Source organism: Ovis aries, chromosome 2, assembly GCF_016772045.2.
Source record: "Ovis aries strain OAR_USU_Benz2616 breed Rambouillet chromosome 2, ARS-UI_Ramb_v3.0, whole genome shotgun sequence".
In the NCBI taxonomy this organism is placed as follows: domain Eukaryota; kingdom Metazoa; phylum Chordata; class Mammalia; order Artiodactyla; family Bovidae; genus Ovis; species Ovis aries.
In genome coordinates this window covers 173,282,581-173,296,879 of record NC_056055.1, presented here as the reverse complement: position 1 = coordinate 173,296,879, position 14,299 = coordinate 173,282,581, and the positions used below count along the sequence as shown (strand labels likewise).

General features: G+C 38.7%; 1 protein-coding gene across 2 annotated transcripts in view; it reads left to right on the top strand.

The window, feature by feature from the left end:
• Positions 1 to 14,299, top strand: part of THSD7B (thrombospondin type 1 domain containing 7B) — a 1,048,668-nt gene that overhangs the window by 765,432 nt on the left and 268,937 nt on the right. For both annotated transcript variants that reach the window (XM_060411164.1, XM_027965001.3), the window contains one exon: positions 92 to 355. In XM_060411164.1, coding sequence (XP_060267147.1) covers positions 92 to 355 — 264 coding nt within the window. The remainder of the gene's footprint in view (positions 1 to 91; positions 356 to 14,299) is intronic.

Genomic DNA, 14,299 nt, shown 5'->3' with positions numbered 1-14,299 from the left:
TTGACTTAATTGCCTAAGAGCTTTGAAATGTGAACAACTTAACAAAACAACAGATGTGAAATTAACACATCCATGTCTCTTGTTGGAACAGGGAAAAGCAGAAAGAAGGAGAAATGCCATGATGCTGACTTGTACCCTCTAGTGGAAACAGAACCGTGTCCTTGTGATGTGTTTACATCTCATCCTTATGGAAACTGGTCAGATTGCATCCTTCCTGAAAGCAGAAAGGAGCCTCATAGAGGACTGCGGCTACAAGGAGACACCAGAGAATGTGGAGAAGGCCTGCGCTTTCGAGCAGTAGCCTGCTCTGATAAAAATGGAAGACCTGTTGACCCTGTCCACTGCAACAGTTCTGGTAAGGAAATGGACGAGGAGTAACCCATGAGGACACTGACATATAGCCCAGGGTGTGTGTCCCAGGTCTAGAACTCATAACCTTGTTTCTTAGTAATTGCTTCAGTTTTCCTTTGTCGAAAACACACTGCCTCTCATTAAGTATGAATATAGGAAATGCACATATCCACTGGTTATCTGGAATGTGAGTGTTTGGGATATTTGACTCACCGCTCTCTATACTTCACCTCTGGTCACTTGCTTTCGTGTGTGAGCACAGGCTTACTCTGAGAAAGCCAAAGCCCAACACAAATGAATATATTTTATGCCGTTAATTGGTGCTTTAATCACTTATGTAAAAGGCATCAGGCCTTCAGTGTCTTATAAGGATGTTGACAAAATACCAATGAAAAAGTTAATATTGTACAGTACAATGTGTTCAGTTCAGTCGTGTCCAACTCTTTGCAACCCCATGAATCGCAGCATGCCGGGCCTCCCTGTCCATCACCATCTCCCGGAGTTCACTCAAACTCGCGTCCATCAAGTCAGTGATGCCATCCAGCCATCTCATCCTCTGTCGTCCCCTTCTCCTCCTGCCCCCAATCCCTCCCAGCATCAGAGTCTTTTCCAATGAGTCAACTCTTCGCATGAGATGGCCAAAGCACTGGAGTTTCAGCTTTAGCATCATCCCTTCCAAAGAAATCCCAGGGCTGATCTCCTTTAGAATGGACTGGTTGGATCTCCTTGCAGTCCAAGGGACTCTCAAGAGTCTTCTCCAACACCACAGTTCAAAAGCATCAATTCTTTGGCACTCAGCTTTCTTTACAGTCAAACTCTCACATCCATACATGACCACTGAAAAAACCATAGCCTTGACTAGATGGACCTTAGTTGGCAAAGTAATGTCTCTGCTTTTGAATATGCTATCTAGGTTGGTCATAAGTTTTCTTCCAAGGAGTAAGCATCTTTTAATTTCATGGCTGCAATCACCATCTTTAGTGATCTTGGAGCCCAAAAGAATGAAGTCTGACACTGTTTCCACTGTTTCCCCACCTATTTCCCATGAAGTGATGGGACCAGATGCCATGATCTTAGTTTCTGAATCCTGAGCTTTAAGGCAACTTTTTTGCTCTCCTCTTTCACTTTCATCAAGAGGCTTTTCAGCTCCTCTTCACTTTCTGCCATAAGGGTGGTGTCATCTGCATATCTGAGGTTATTGATATTTTTCCCGGCAATCTTGATTCCAGCTTGTGCTTCTTCCAGCCCAGCTTCTCATGATGTACTCTGTATATGTTAAATAAGCAGGGTGACAGTATACAGCCTTGACGTACTCCTTTTCCTATTTGGAACCAGTCTGTTGTTCCATGTCCACTTCTAACTGTAAGTACACCTAAATTAAGACTAGAACTATAGGAAAGAAATTAGGCAAGCTGGAAGTATTTTTGAAACTTTAATCGGGGAGAAGAGTCTCTTTTTTATTATTTTTTAACCTTGACTAATTTAGAAGATATGGGTGAACAAAGAAAGGAATGATGCTTAAATTCAGTTGGTGTAAATATTGATGGAGGAGACTTTGACTACTGATAGCAACGGAGCTTATTGAGTTCCTGCTCTATTTTTTGGTTTTTAATTACCTTTAAGCAATCAAAAGCTAAAGAAGTTAGGGATTTTATAGAAGGTACAAATAGAGAGAATTTATGTTTTAGTGGTAAACTCTAAAAAAATTTAAATTGATAGATTTTGGTCACTATCATCAAGGTTTTTATATTCTAGTAAGTTTTCTCAGTAATACCAGAAATAACAAATTGAATTCACTTTTAACACACAAGTAAATGACAGTTTGTCTTTATTCTATATTGGTAGTGCATCAGCTTATTTTATTTAGGCTATACCTGGCTCATAATAGGAATGCAATTTAAGATTTAATAATTTTCAGTTAGCACAGTCACTGCACTGCCTGTTGAGTTAGTCTGTAGGTTTGTATTCAGTGATTTTACTTTCATAAACATTAAACACATCACAGACAATAACGGACCCATTTGGGAAAAGCTAGAGTTGGTTTACTCTGATCTTTGTTTTTCACACAAAATACATTGTTGTGTTTAGGGCTTCCCTGATGACTCAGATGGTAAAGATTCTTCCGCCTGCAATTCAAGAGTCCTTGGTTTGATCCCCGGTTTGGAAGGATCCCCTGTAGAAGGGAGTGACTACCCACTCCAGTTGTTTAGTCACTAAGTTGTATCTGACTCTTTTGTGACCCTATGGACTGACGCCCTCCAGGTTCTCTGTCCATGGGATTTTCCAGGCAGGAATAATGAAGTTGGTTGTCATTTCCTTCTCCAAGGGATCTTCCCAACCCAGGGATTAAACCCAAGTCTCCTGCATTTTGTTAGGTGGATTCTTTACCACTGAGCCACCTGAGAAGCCCTTAGTATACATAGTGGTCTATTTTTAAAATTTTCTTGCAATATATTTGATGTATAACATTCATTGCATAAATTTAAGGTGTACAATTTAATTCAACACAGATGTATAGAACAGTCTTTTGGACTCTGTGGGAGAGGGAGAGGGTGGGATGATTTGGGAGAATGGCATTGAAACATGTGTAATATCATATAAGAAATGAATCACCAGTCTAGGTTCAATGCAGGATACAGATGCTTGGGGATGGTGCACTGGGATGACCCAGAGGGATGGTATGGGGAGGGAGGTGGGTGGGGGGTTCAGGATTGGGAACATGTGTACACCCGTCGCGGATTCATGTTGAAGTACGGCAAAACCAATATTGTAAAGTAAAAAAAATAATAATAATAAATTTAAAATATATATTTGTAGGTTGTAATATTACAATTGCAGTGATGATACACACATATAATATTACATAATTATCATTTCTTTTCAGTGTTTGGAATACTTCTAGTCTCAGTAAGTTTGGTTATAAGACTATATTGTTGTCCACATTACTGTGCATTAGATCTCTTTGGCTTCTTTACTATTCATTCCAAGTTCATACTGTTAAAAAAATTATTCTAACCTTGCCTTATCCCTCCACTCCTATCCCATGGAAACCGCCATTTTATTGTTTTTATGAGTTTGGCACTTTTAGATTACATGTATAAGTTGATATAATATAGTGTTTCTCTGTCTGACTTGTCTCAGTGTACTATCCTCTAGGTCCATTTACATTGTCACAAATGGTGAATGTCTTTCTCATGGCTGGATAATAGTCCTTGTTTATATACACTACAAATTCTTTGACTCATCTGTTGACGGGCACATAGATTGTACATATAGCTGTGGGCAACACAATTCAGTAAATTCTGAAATACTTGTGCTAATGGATTTTATGGAATATTCAAACCACAGATAATATTAGCCAGGTCTCTTTGTCTTTAGGAATATCATTGAGGGGACCAGTATTAAAATTATGCCTCATTTAAAACAAACAGAACACTTAAGAGTGGAATTTATGTCTGTATCCTGTCAGCAGATGTTTGCTGCTATTGAGTTCCATCACTGTCTAGTGTCAAGGTGTTGGATTTAATTCCCATCTGTGTGTGACAACAGGCCTGGATGATTACCTAATTCAATCAACAGAATAGAATGTGCCAAAATAATGATACTTTAGGAAAGTTACTTCCAGTTATGTCTCTTATCCTAGTGATATTATTTTCAAAGAATAGGACATGAAAGCACCCCCACACCTCAACATCCTCCATTCTTCTCTCCCCATGTCCTGCCTTCATCCCTTCCTTCATTCCCGCCTCTGCTCATAACAAATCTTTGTGCAACTCCTGTAATAAATCATTCTGTTCATCACTTCCTATTCCCCATGCATGTATGTGTGCTAAGTTGCTTTAGTTGTGTCATACTCTGTGAGACCCCATGGACAGTAGCCCTCCAGGCTCCTCTGTCCTTGGGATTCTCCAGGCAAGAAGAATACTGGAGTGGGTTGCTGTGCCCTCCTCCAGGGGATCTTGAACCTATGTCTCTTATGTCTCCTACATTGGCAGATGGGATCTTTAACACTAATGCCACTTGGGAAGCTCCTTATTCCCCTTACTGGTCTTTATCTTTCTTCATGGTACTTAATTACTAACTAAAATATTATGCATTTATTTTTTAAAATACTTTATCTCTCTCTCCTATGATTAAATAGTAAAATTCCAATAAAGAAAGAACTGCTCTTTATTTTTTACTTTTCTTTTCAGCTATATCCACGGCACCTAGAATGATGCCTGAAAGTTAGTAGGTATTTAAAACATATTTGTAAATACACAACTAGACCATCAGGTCTTAATAAGTTTGCCTCCTAAGCATTTTCTCAAGCTTCTCTTTTCCTCTTGCTGTCTGCTACAACCAGTGACAGATGTTACAATATTGTCTTAACCACCTGATATCTACTATTCACTAAGAGCCATCAGTCATCACACTGAAAGACATGTGACCATGCCAGTGCTCTCTGGCAGTTTCTCCTGGTCTCTTCTGCATGCACCAGCTCCTTAACAGGACCTTAAAGAAGTTCCATGACTATGTATTCCACCTGGCACACTCTTTTTCCTCCTTTCATGAGGCTCCTCTTCCTTTGGGATAAGACAAAGTGATGCCTGATCCAGGAAGCACTTTTCCTACTTCCATTTCCATGGTAGGTGAGAGGATCTTCCTTTTTTTCCTTTATCAATATATTTAGTTTTTTTTTTTTTTTTTTAGCCATATACTTTTCTGTTTCTCTTACTAACCTGATTGTTTATTGAATCAGGTTCATTTTAATTCAGGTGTATTGACTCAAGTTCATTTCTCCATCCCCAGGGCTTAACACAGGATCTGGCCCACAATAGACTGTCAGTTATGTTGGTTGAATGAATGAAAAGGTGAGTTTAGATATGACCAGAGGCAACATGTGTGCTTTGATAAAAGTTTTGTGTGTGTGTGTGTGTGTGTGTGTGTGTGTGTGTATTAAGAGTTGTTTGGATAGAATAGCTGAGTATAGTCTATAGGGAGCCACAGAGAAGCTGACTGTAAAATACAAGGCCAGACAAACACTAGAATATTTTGTTTTATTTTGCCCTTAAAAAATGTTTGGGATTAGGGGGAGTCCTAATTGTACTGGAATGAAATTGTATTGCTACCAATAGACAAGAAATATTTTTGAAAGAATGGGAAAAATGAAGAAAAACAGGTTTCCTAGTGATCCAGTGAGAACTATGTGAAAAAAATTTTAATTCATCAGATTATAAAGTAAAAATGGAATTTGTTTCATATTTGATTCCAGATAAATTATGATTGAGTTTGAAAGGCAGTTAATTATCTTCATTAATATTTCACCCAGAAATAACTTGGCATCTGCAACTTAAGCCTAGTACAGCAATTCAACTAATTTGCTGTTATATATAAGGAGGTATGGATATCAAACAAAGCACAATAATCTAAGAAATCTTTGTGATTTAAAGAATAATATATCATGTACTTGCTGCTGCTGCTGCTGCTAAGTCGCTTCAGTCGTGTCCAACTCTGTGTGACCCCATAGACAGCAGCCCACCAGGCTCCCCAGTCCCTGAGATTTTCCAGGCAAGAACACTGGAGTGGGTTGCCATTTCCTTCTCGAATGCATGAAAGTGAAAAGTGAAGGTGAATCGCTCAGTCGTATCCGACTCTTAGTGACCCCATGGACTGCAGCCTTCCAGGCTCCTCCGTCCATGGGATTTTCCAGGCAGGAGTACTGGAGTGGGATGCCATTGCCTTCTCCATCATGTACTTGCGGTTACTGATAAAATGTGAATTTAATCTTAGTACTTTTAGAAAGTTTGGTTTCTATGACAGTTGCATGCAGGGGGACCCCTTCCAGGGCCTGAAACTGGGCTCATGTCTAACACTCAGAAATGAATTGTCTGAGGAGACACTTGTGCTGACGAAGCACAAGATTTTATTGGGAAAGGGCACCCAGGTGGAGAGCAATAGGGTGAGAGACCCCAGGAGAACAGCACTGCCACGTGGCTCGCAGTCTCGGGTTTTATGGTGATGGGATTAGTTTCCTGGGTGGTCTTTGGCCAATTATTCTAATTCAGAGTCTTTCCTGGTGGCACACACGTTGCTCAGTCAAGATGGATGCTAGTGAGAGGGATTCTGGGAAGTGGACGGACATGCAGTGTCTCCTTTCGACCTTTCCTGAACTCTCTTGGTTGGTGGTGGCTTATTAGTTCCATATTCCTTATCAGGATCTCTAATCATAAAACAACTCATGCAAATGGTTACGATGGTGCCTGGCCAGGGTGGGCGGCTTCAATCAGTGTGCTTTCCCTAACATGACTATATTGAATTTTATATTATTGAAAAGATTTAGCTCAACTACTTATGGGCTAGTTTATTTTGGCCAAGACAGAAGACTGAAATTTACATCTTTATTAACTGAATTGTTTAAAAGAGCATTTTATGAAATGTCCTGGCAAAGAGTTGTGTGTATCAAAGATAGGACGAACTTTTAAAAGTATTGTGAGCTCTCCTTTATGAGTCCACCAGGCAGAGAGACTGAGTAATTACATCTCTTGCAGAAGGAAATAGCAACTCTTTAGTCATCTGCAACTTTTGCCAAATGACCTGTTTCCTAAATCTTCTGCACCTGTATGTTTTTTCAAATGTTGAAAAGCTCTTCAAATCATCACTTAAGAAGGAATAATAGTGTCTACTCCTTAGCAAATAAATTTAAGTTTGACAAGATGGATATGCTTCTGTTTTCTATGTTGAGATTTTGCTTCCTTTGCTTCCTTTTTCCTGTGAATGTTGCTATAAAAATTCATATGAAATCACTACTTAGAGATGTTTTGATCCTCTATCCATGTTTTTCTATTCCAGTGGTTCTCCCTGACTTGCTCAGACTTCTTACGTTTCCCTTAGATCCACGGCAGTGAGGACCACCACCTGGCCTTACTCAGTCCTTCTTTCCACCACCCTTTGGTCTCCTTTCAATGAGAAAAATCTTTCCCATAGGCCGGTATGATGATCACTGCCATAAGTTTTAAAATTCTCATTGTCAACTGACTGCCCAGGCCACTTAGTGTGGCATACGAGACCCTTCATGATTTTGCCCTTTGTGAACCCCTGAAACCTCATCCTTTTTCCTTCCCATGCTGAACCCCAGCCATCTTAGAATCTTGCATGTCTCAATGCATGCCATTCCTTCTCATGAGGCTTTTGCCTTCTCTACATACATACTTTAATTTTCCTCCCTTGCAACCTAATTCTCTAGTAGACTCCTAGTAACCTTTCAGGACTTAGGTTAGAAATGTCACCCTTTCTGGGAAATTCTAGGCAATCTTGCTAGTCAGTTCTTTCTCAAATCCTAGAACCTTTTAGGAGTTAAGTATATCTGCTGTATATCCCTTAGAAAAACAGGGCCCCAATCCTAGTACTTCTCATATTTTACCTGCTGTATGTCTAGTCTGTCCTGCCACAGAGGAGAATGGCATCCTGGAGGGAGGGACTGTGTCTACTTCATTACTGTGTTGTCACAAACACCTGGCAAAGAGGGCATCATACATACTTGTAATGAACAAAACATAGAATATAAATCTATGCTTCTGTGTAAAGAATTTTCATGTACATATATGTATTTTTTTATGACTGATCTAAGAATACCACAAACTTGGTTGCTTAAGATGACACACTTACTCTTTCATACTTCTAAATGTCAGAAATCCAAAATTAGTATAACTGAGGCAAAATCAAGGTGTAGTCAGAGCCTCACTCCCTTCAAAGCACCTAGAGGGAAATCTATTTCCTTTTTTTTTTTGAAATCTATTTCCTGACCTTTTTCCAGATTCTAGAGCTGCATTCCTTGGTTCATGGCCTCTTTCTCTGTCTTCAAAACTAGTGGTATAGCATCCTGCTTTGGTGTCTTATTACTTCTTTAATGTCAATTCTGTCCCAGTCTCTCTTTTCCTCTTGTAAGGGCACTCAGGATAGCCCAGATTTATATTGCCACCTCAATATCCTTGATTTAATCACACCTGCAAAGTCTCTTTTCACATATAAGGGGCCACTCAGAGGTTTCAGAGATTAGATTCAGATATCTTTGGGGGCCATTGTTTAGCATACCAGAATATGTTAAGGCTGTTGTATTTTTACAACTAAACCTTTTAAAGATGTGCAAATGAAAAAGAATTGGAAACTTCTCAAGTATTAGAACCATTCACAAAGTGTCATTTTCTTTTTTCTTTCCTGTGTGTAGTGTCTGCACAATAGGCTTTATATGTGAACAGTTGATACCATAATCTGCAAATTATTAGACAAAATATCATGGCTAAAATGTATTGAAGAAAGCAAATAGAATGTGTAGAGACTCAAAGAATGGATGATAATATTTGCAAATGTGTATCTGATAAGAATAGATTTGCATCCAGAAAAAAGTCTTTTAAGTCAGCAATAAAAAAAGACAACCTAGTTGAAAAATGGTCAAAGAATTTAAACAGGCATTTCTCCAGAGAAGATATATTAAGTACACATGGCTTTTAAACTTCTGAAAAGATGCTCAATATTGTTAGTCATTAGGGAAATGGAAATCAAAACTGTAATCAGATGTCACTTCATATCCACTAGTCAAAAAGGCAATGTGTTGGTGAGGATGTAAAAAAGCTGGAATCTTCATACATTGCTGATGAGAATGTAAAATAATGAGACTACTTTGAAAAAGTTTGACAGCTCCTTAAAAAAGATAAACACTGAGTTTGCCATATGACCCAACAGAAATGAAATATACACCCAAGAGAAATGAAAGCATGTATTCTCATAAAACATAAATATTTTGCAACATTACTTGTGAAAGCCAAAATGTGGAAACATCCCATATTTTCACTTGCTAATAAATGGATAAATAAAATATAGCATATATATATATTTCAAATTAGTTTGGCAGTTAGAGGAATGAAGTACTGATACCTAGGATATACTCATTGATATACTCATTAAGAGATGGTTCCTACAGGCTGCCTCCAAGATGGTGCTAGTGGTAAAGAACCTGCCCGCCAATGTAAGAGACATAAGATACGTGGGTTCAATCCCTGGGTCAGGAAGATCCTCTGGAGGAGGGCATGGCAACTCACTTCAATATTCTTGCCTGGAGAATCCCATGGACAGAAGAGACTGGTGGGCTCTAGTCTGTGGGTCGCAGAGTCTGCCTCATAGATAAGATTGCCAGAGGGTAAGAGAAACCCAGAAGTCCTTGTCCTGATGCTACCTTTCTCCTACTGATTCTTCAAATCCCAAATTCTCAAGGCGTTGCTGCTTTAGAAAGTAGGGTTGTTAACCAGGGCTGTGCTAGGGTTCTGTATTTATTTTAGCAAAGTATTTCTGGCTGCAGGGTTGAGGTTAGATTAGATAAAAGAGAAAGGTAGAGAAATTGTCAGAAGAGGGTTGCTGTAGCCCCTGTGAGAATGAAAAATGAGAGTCCATGGGGAGGGGAAGAGGAGAAAGTATTTGAAAGTCAGGAGGGATAACACTTATTAAAGTTGGGGAAACAGGGCAGAGTTGGGAGAACTTTTGAAAACTAGGTCAGTGATGGATGTTGACATTAATAAGAGTAAGGTACAAGCTTGAGAGTAGAAAGTGGAAAACAGTATTGAACAGTTTGAGGACTGAGCAGAACAATTAATAGAGATGTGAAAAACCCACACAATTGAAAATATTTGAAGTCAGAGAGGGAAATTTCTCTAGTTACAATTTTGAAATATAGATTTTAGAATAGCTTATAGGTGGTAACGTAGGTGATACTGATGACACAGACAGGTGAAAGTGATGACCCCCTTTAGACTAAGAAATATTTTTATTTGGAATGGTAATAGAAGAGTCATGTTCCTTCTACTTAAATCTTCTCACCAATTAGAAGTATATTACTGTAACAATCAGCTGAAGTGCTCTAAAAATGGCAAAGATTTTAATTTTTTTTAAATCAAAATGCCTTCCTTCATTGGTTCCAAATTAACTTTATTCAATTAAAATAGATTTAAAATATTGTCTGCCTAAGATCACTTCCAAAATCTGAAAATATATGTAATGTCCCTCATATTAATATCAATACATTTTTAATGTTTTATCTTCCAGGTTATCCAGAGTGCTTTGTGTTCTGACTCATGTGCAATTTCTAGTTTCTTCATTATTGTGCTTATTTTTCTTCAATATGTTTCCTTTTGGCAATTAGTGGTTAAATGATAGTAGAGAGCTCAAGATGTCCCAGTGTCACTTTCAGCCCCTCGTTTCCGGTACCATATGCCCCGTCCACACTGGACTCCTCCCACCGTTTCCCACGCGCCTTCTGTCCTTGTGTGACTTCATTCCTTTGCCCGTGTTCTTTCCTTGGTCTGGTGTCTTTTTCTTTCCAAAGTGAACTCCTGTTCATCTCTGTGAGCCAGAAATCAAGTTGATTTCTTCAAAGAGCTTTTCCCCAAGTTCCCTAGACCAATTCTATATTTTCACAGAAACAGCGTCATACTTTCATGTAGAACATTATTCATATTAGACTTTACCTTTATTTTGGCCACACAAGGCATGCAAGACTTCAGTTTCCCCACCAGGGATCAAACCCACACCCTTTGCAGTGGAACCAGGGAGTCTTAACCACTAGACCAGCAGGGTACACCAGGGCACTCCAGACCTTACCTCTTGACATCTCTTCTTCCAAACTATTAGTCCCCAGTTCTTAGCTTATTTATTCATTAATTCAGGATTGATTTATTGAAATCTACTGTGTGTCAAGTCCTGTGCTACACCTTGATTACACAGTTTTAGGCAAAGCACTTGGTCCTTGCCTTCATGGAGTTTGCAGTCTAGTGACAAGAGAGATTAAGAAAATACAAACACAGAATATATAAGTTCAATTTGTCCTAAATGGTATGACAAATGACCAGGATACTCTAAAAGAATAGTGAAAGGGAGCATCATTTAAATTGGGGAATCAGAGAAGGCCATTCTAGGATCTAAAATTTGAAGAATAAATGTCCAATAGGCAAAAAATACTCTTTCAGCCAGAGTACATGCTCAGATAATGTCTTTTGTATAAGTGAAAGTACAATATTCCTAATATTCTATTTTTCTGCATTCTTTGGAGCATTTTAATAGTATTTTTGTGCAGGTTCTGTTTTGTAAACCATCTGAAATACTTCTTGGTAGGTGAAGTTTACATTAAAATTTAATTAAATGTTTAATTTAGTATATAGTGACTATTGATATATTTTCAGTTTGCATTAAGAAAAATTCTGAAGTCTGTTACTTAGGAATAGCTATAACATTTTGAACCCTATTCTGAGTATATATGTTCAGCTATCTTTTGGACACCATAATGCAAAACTATGCTTCCCACTGTGCTCCCTTTCATATTCTTAGCTGTAGCTCATTATTCCAGCTTGTTAAGCTCTCTAAATCTTGATTCTGACATCCAACATATTAGCTATAACTCTCAGCCTTATATCATCCCCAAATTTGATAAGCTTGCCATCTGTGTCTTGATCTGAGGTGTTAATCAAAATGCTAAATAAAAAAGAGCCAAGCATTTCCCCCTCAGCATCCAGCTACATGGAGCCATCCCTCAGGATGGCCCTGATCCATTAATCAACATTGGGTAACTATAGAAATTCATCCAGCTCCTTTTAGTTGTTTATGAGGGTGGTAGGAGGGATTTGGTGGGGGGTGGTATATTGTTTTCTACCTATGGTATCTTCTCCTTTCTTCTCTACTAGTCTAGTAATCTATTAAAAAAAAAAACAAAAAGATATTAGATAGCTTTCTCTGAATTGGTCTCAGCCAGATGGTGCTAGTGGTAAAGAACCTGCCTGCCAGTGCAGGAGACATAAGAGACATGGGTTTGATCCTGAAGTCAGGAAGGTTCCCTGTTAGGTGGGCATGAGAGCCCACTCCAATATTCTTGCCTGGAGAATCCCCAAGGACAGAGGAGCCTGGCAGACTACAGTCCATGGGGTCACAAAGAGTAGGACATGACTAAGTGACTTTGCATGCATGCACACGAGCTCATTTTGATGCCCAATACCCACTTCTATTTTAAAGTACCAAATTACTCTTTAAAATATATTTATGGGCTTTTGCCAGAATTGGACACTGCCATGGCTTTATGTTAATCTCCTCTTGACTAACTCTAGCCAGACTGGGAGAAGGTAGAATCTCAGTGACCTGAATCCCAGGCCAAGCTGCACAGAGCCCAGTGAGGGTGGGTTCCTTAACAGCTCATTGTTCCTTTCATATAATGATGCTATTCAGGAGCCCAGTCAGACACCATAGGGATTAACTGTGGAATATATTCCCTACCTTAATTTAATCCACATTTTAATTTTACTGTGTTTGCTTTCCATATTCTGTGTGTTGGTCTACAGATAATATTGGCTACAATTACTGTTCTTCAGTTATTGTTCTGTTACCTACTCTTTTTTTAAGATTTTGTTTTTTTGTTGTGGGCAATTTTAAAAATCTTTATTGAATTTATTACATTGTTTCTTCTATCTTATGTTTTGACTTTTTTGTCCAGGAGTCATGTGTGATCTTGGTTTCCTAACCAGGGATCAAACCTGCACTCCCTACATTAGAAGGCAATATCTTAAACACTGGACTTCCAGGGAAGTCCCCCAGTGCTATTATTTTCTTTATGAAAACTTGAGCCTCCTCTACCCTTGATTTTAGTCTTGTACTCAGTTTTATACTTTTCTTGTCCATTTTTTTCCTTCTACTTCAAATTTGGCTTAAATTCCTATAGTTCATGTGAGTTGCAAAATATTTTTTGATTCTCCTCTTTGTACTTAATTGTTTGCTAAAACGTCTATTATATTTCTAAGCCTGCTACTGCTAGCTAAGTTACTTCAGTTGTGTACCAACTCTTTGTGACCCTATGGAGCCCATCAGGCTCCTTTGTCCGCGGAATTCTCCAGGCAGGAATACTGGAGTGAGTTGCCGTGTCCTCCTCCATGAGTTTGTTAGCCAAAAATACTCAGTTATTATCTTCAGCAGTATCTATACTACTGGCACTTTACTTTCTATATTCTCCTTCCTCTTCTTTGCCAAAGGCTTCTTCTAGGAAGCAAACAAACAAACACACAAACAAAAAATAGTACCATCTGTATCCCCCTAAGGTCCTTATCCTCATATCTAAGACTATTAAGTCCCAGGAACTTCATTCCCGATTTCTCTTCTATTCCTTTTCACTTATGTCATCTATGTAAGTAGCAATCAGTTAATTTTACAAGTTTGGTAGGTTTTTCTTGGATATTGGAGCCATGATTGGGGAAGATTAAGGTTAAGATCTTAGCTTTTTTAATGCATGTTATATATAGGCAATCTGCTCAGGGCTTTGCTTTTATTATTTTACAACACTTGTTTAACAGGAATAAAATCTCAAGGCCCACACACCTTACTCTTGATATCTTATCTCATTGGAAGAAATTAAAATATTAAAAAATTTTCAAACTCTTGACATGATACAAAGGGGTGGAACAGTGGATTTTAGGCACAAAGATATTAAATACACCATATTTCCCATTTCTGTTCCAGCAATTGTCCCCTGTGGGGCTTTGAGCAGGACAAAAATAACCGTTATCTTGAAGGTTATTATAGTAGTTTTCAGTGTTTTTATAATTTATGTCTCAGGTTAAACCAAAGCACTTTGTCATGTATGCCTTAGCATCAGGCAGATGTAGTAATAGGCTATTTTTAATTTCAAAGGATGAGGACAAACAACCTCAGGTCTTAGGGCTCATTGCTAGGTATGTGGAGAGGTAAGGGAGCAAAGAGAATCCCCTCCACCTCAGGAGGAAACATACAGTGGTGCCAGTTCTGCTCTTTGCTTCTGTTCCCCGCAGTCAGTATGACTCATTTTCATGAACGTGCCTTTGGTCTGCTGAGTCTTGCTTGACAACCTCGCCTTTCCCTTCCTCCTCTGTATCTACCGTCTTCTCTGTGTCTCTCATTTAAAATTCCT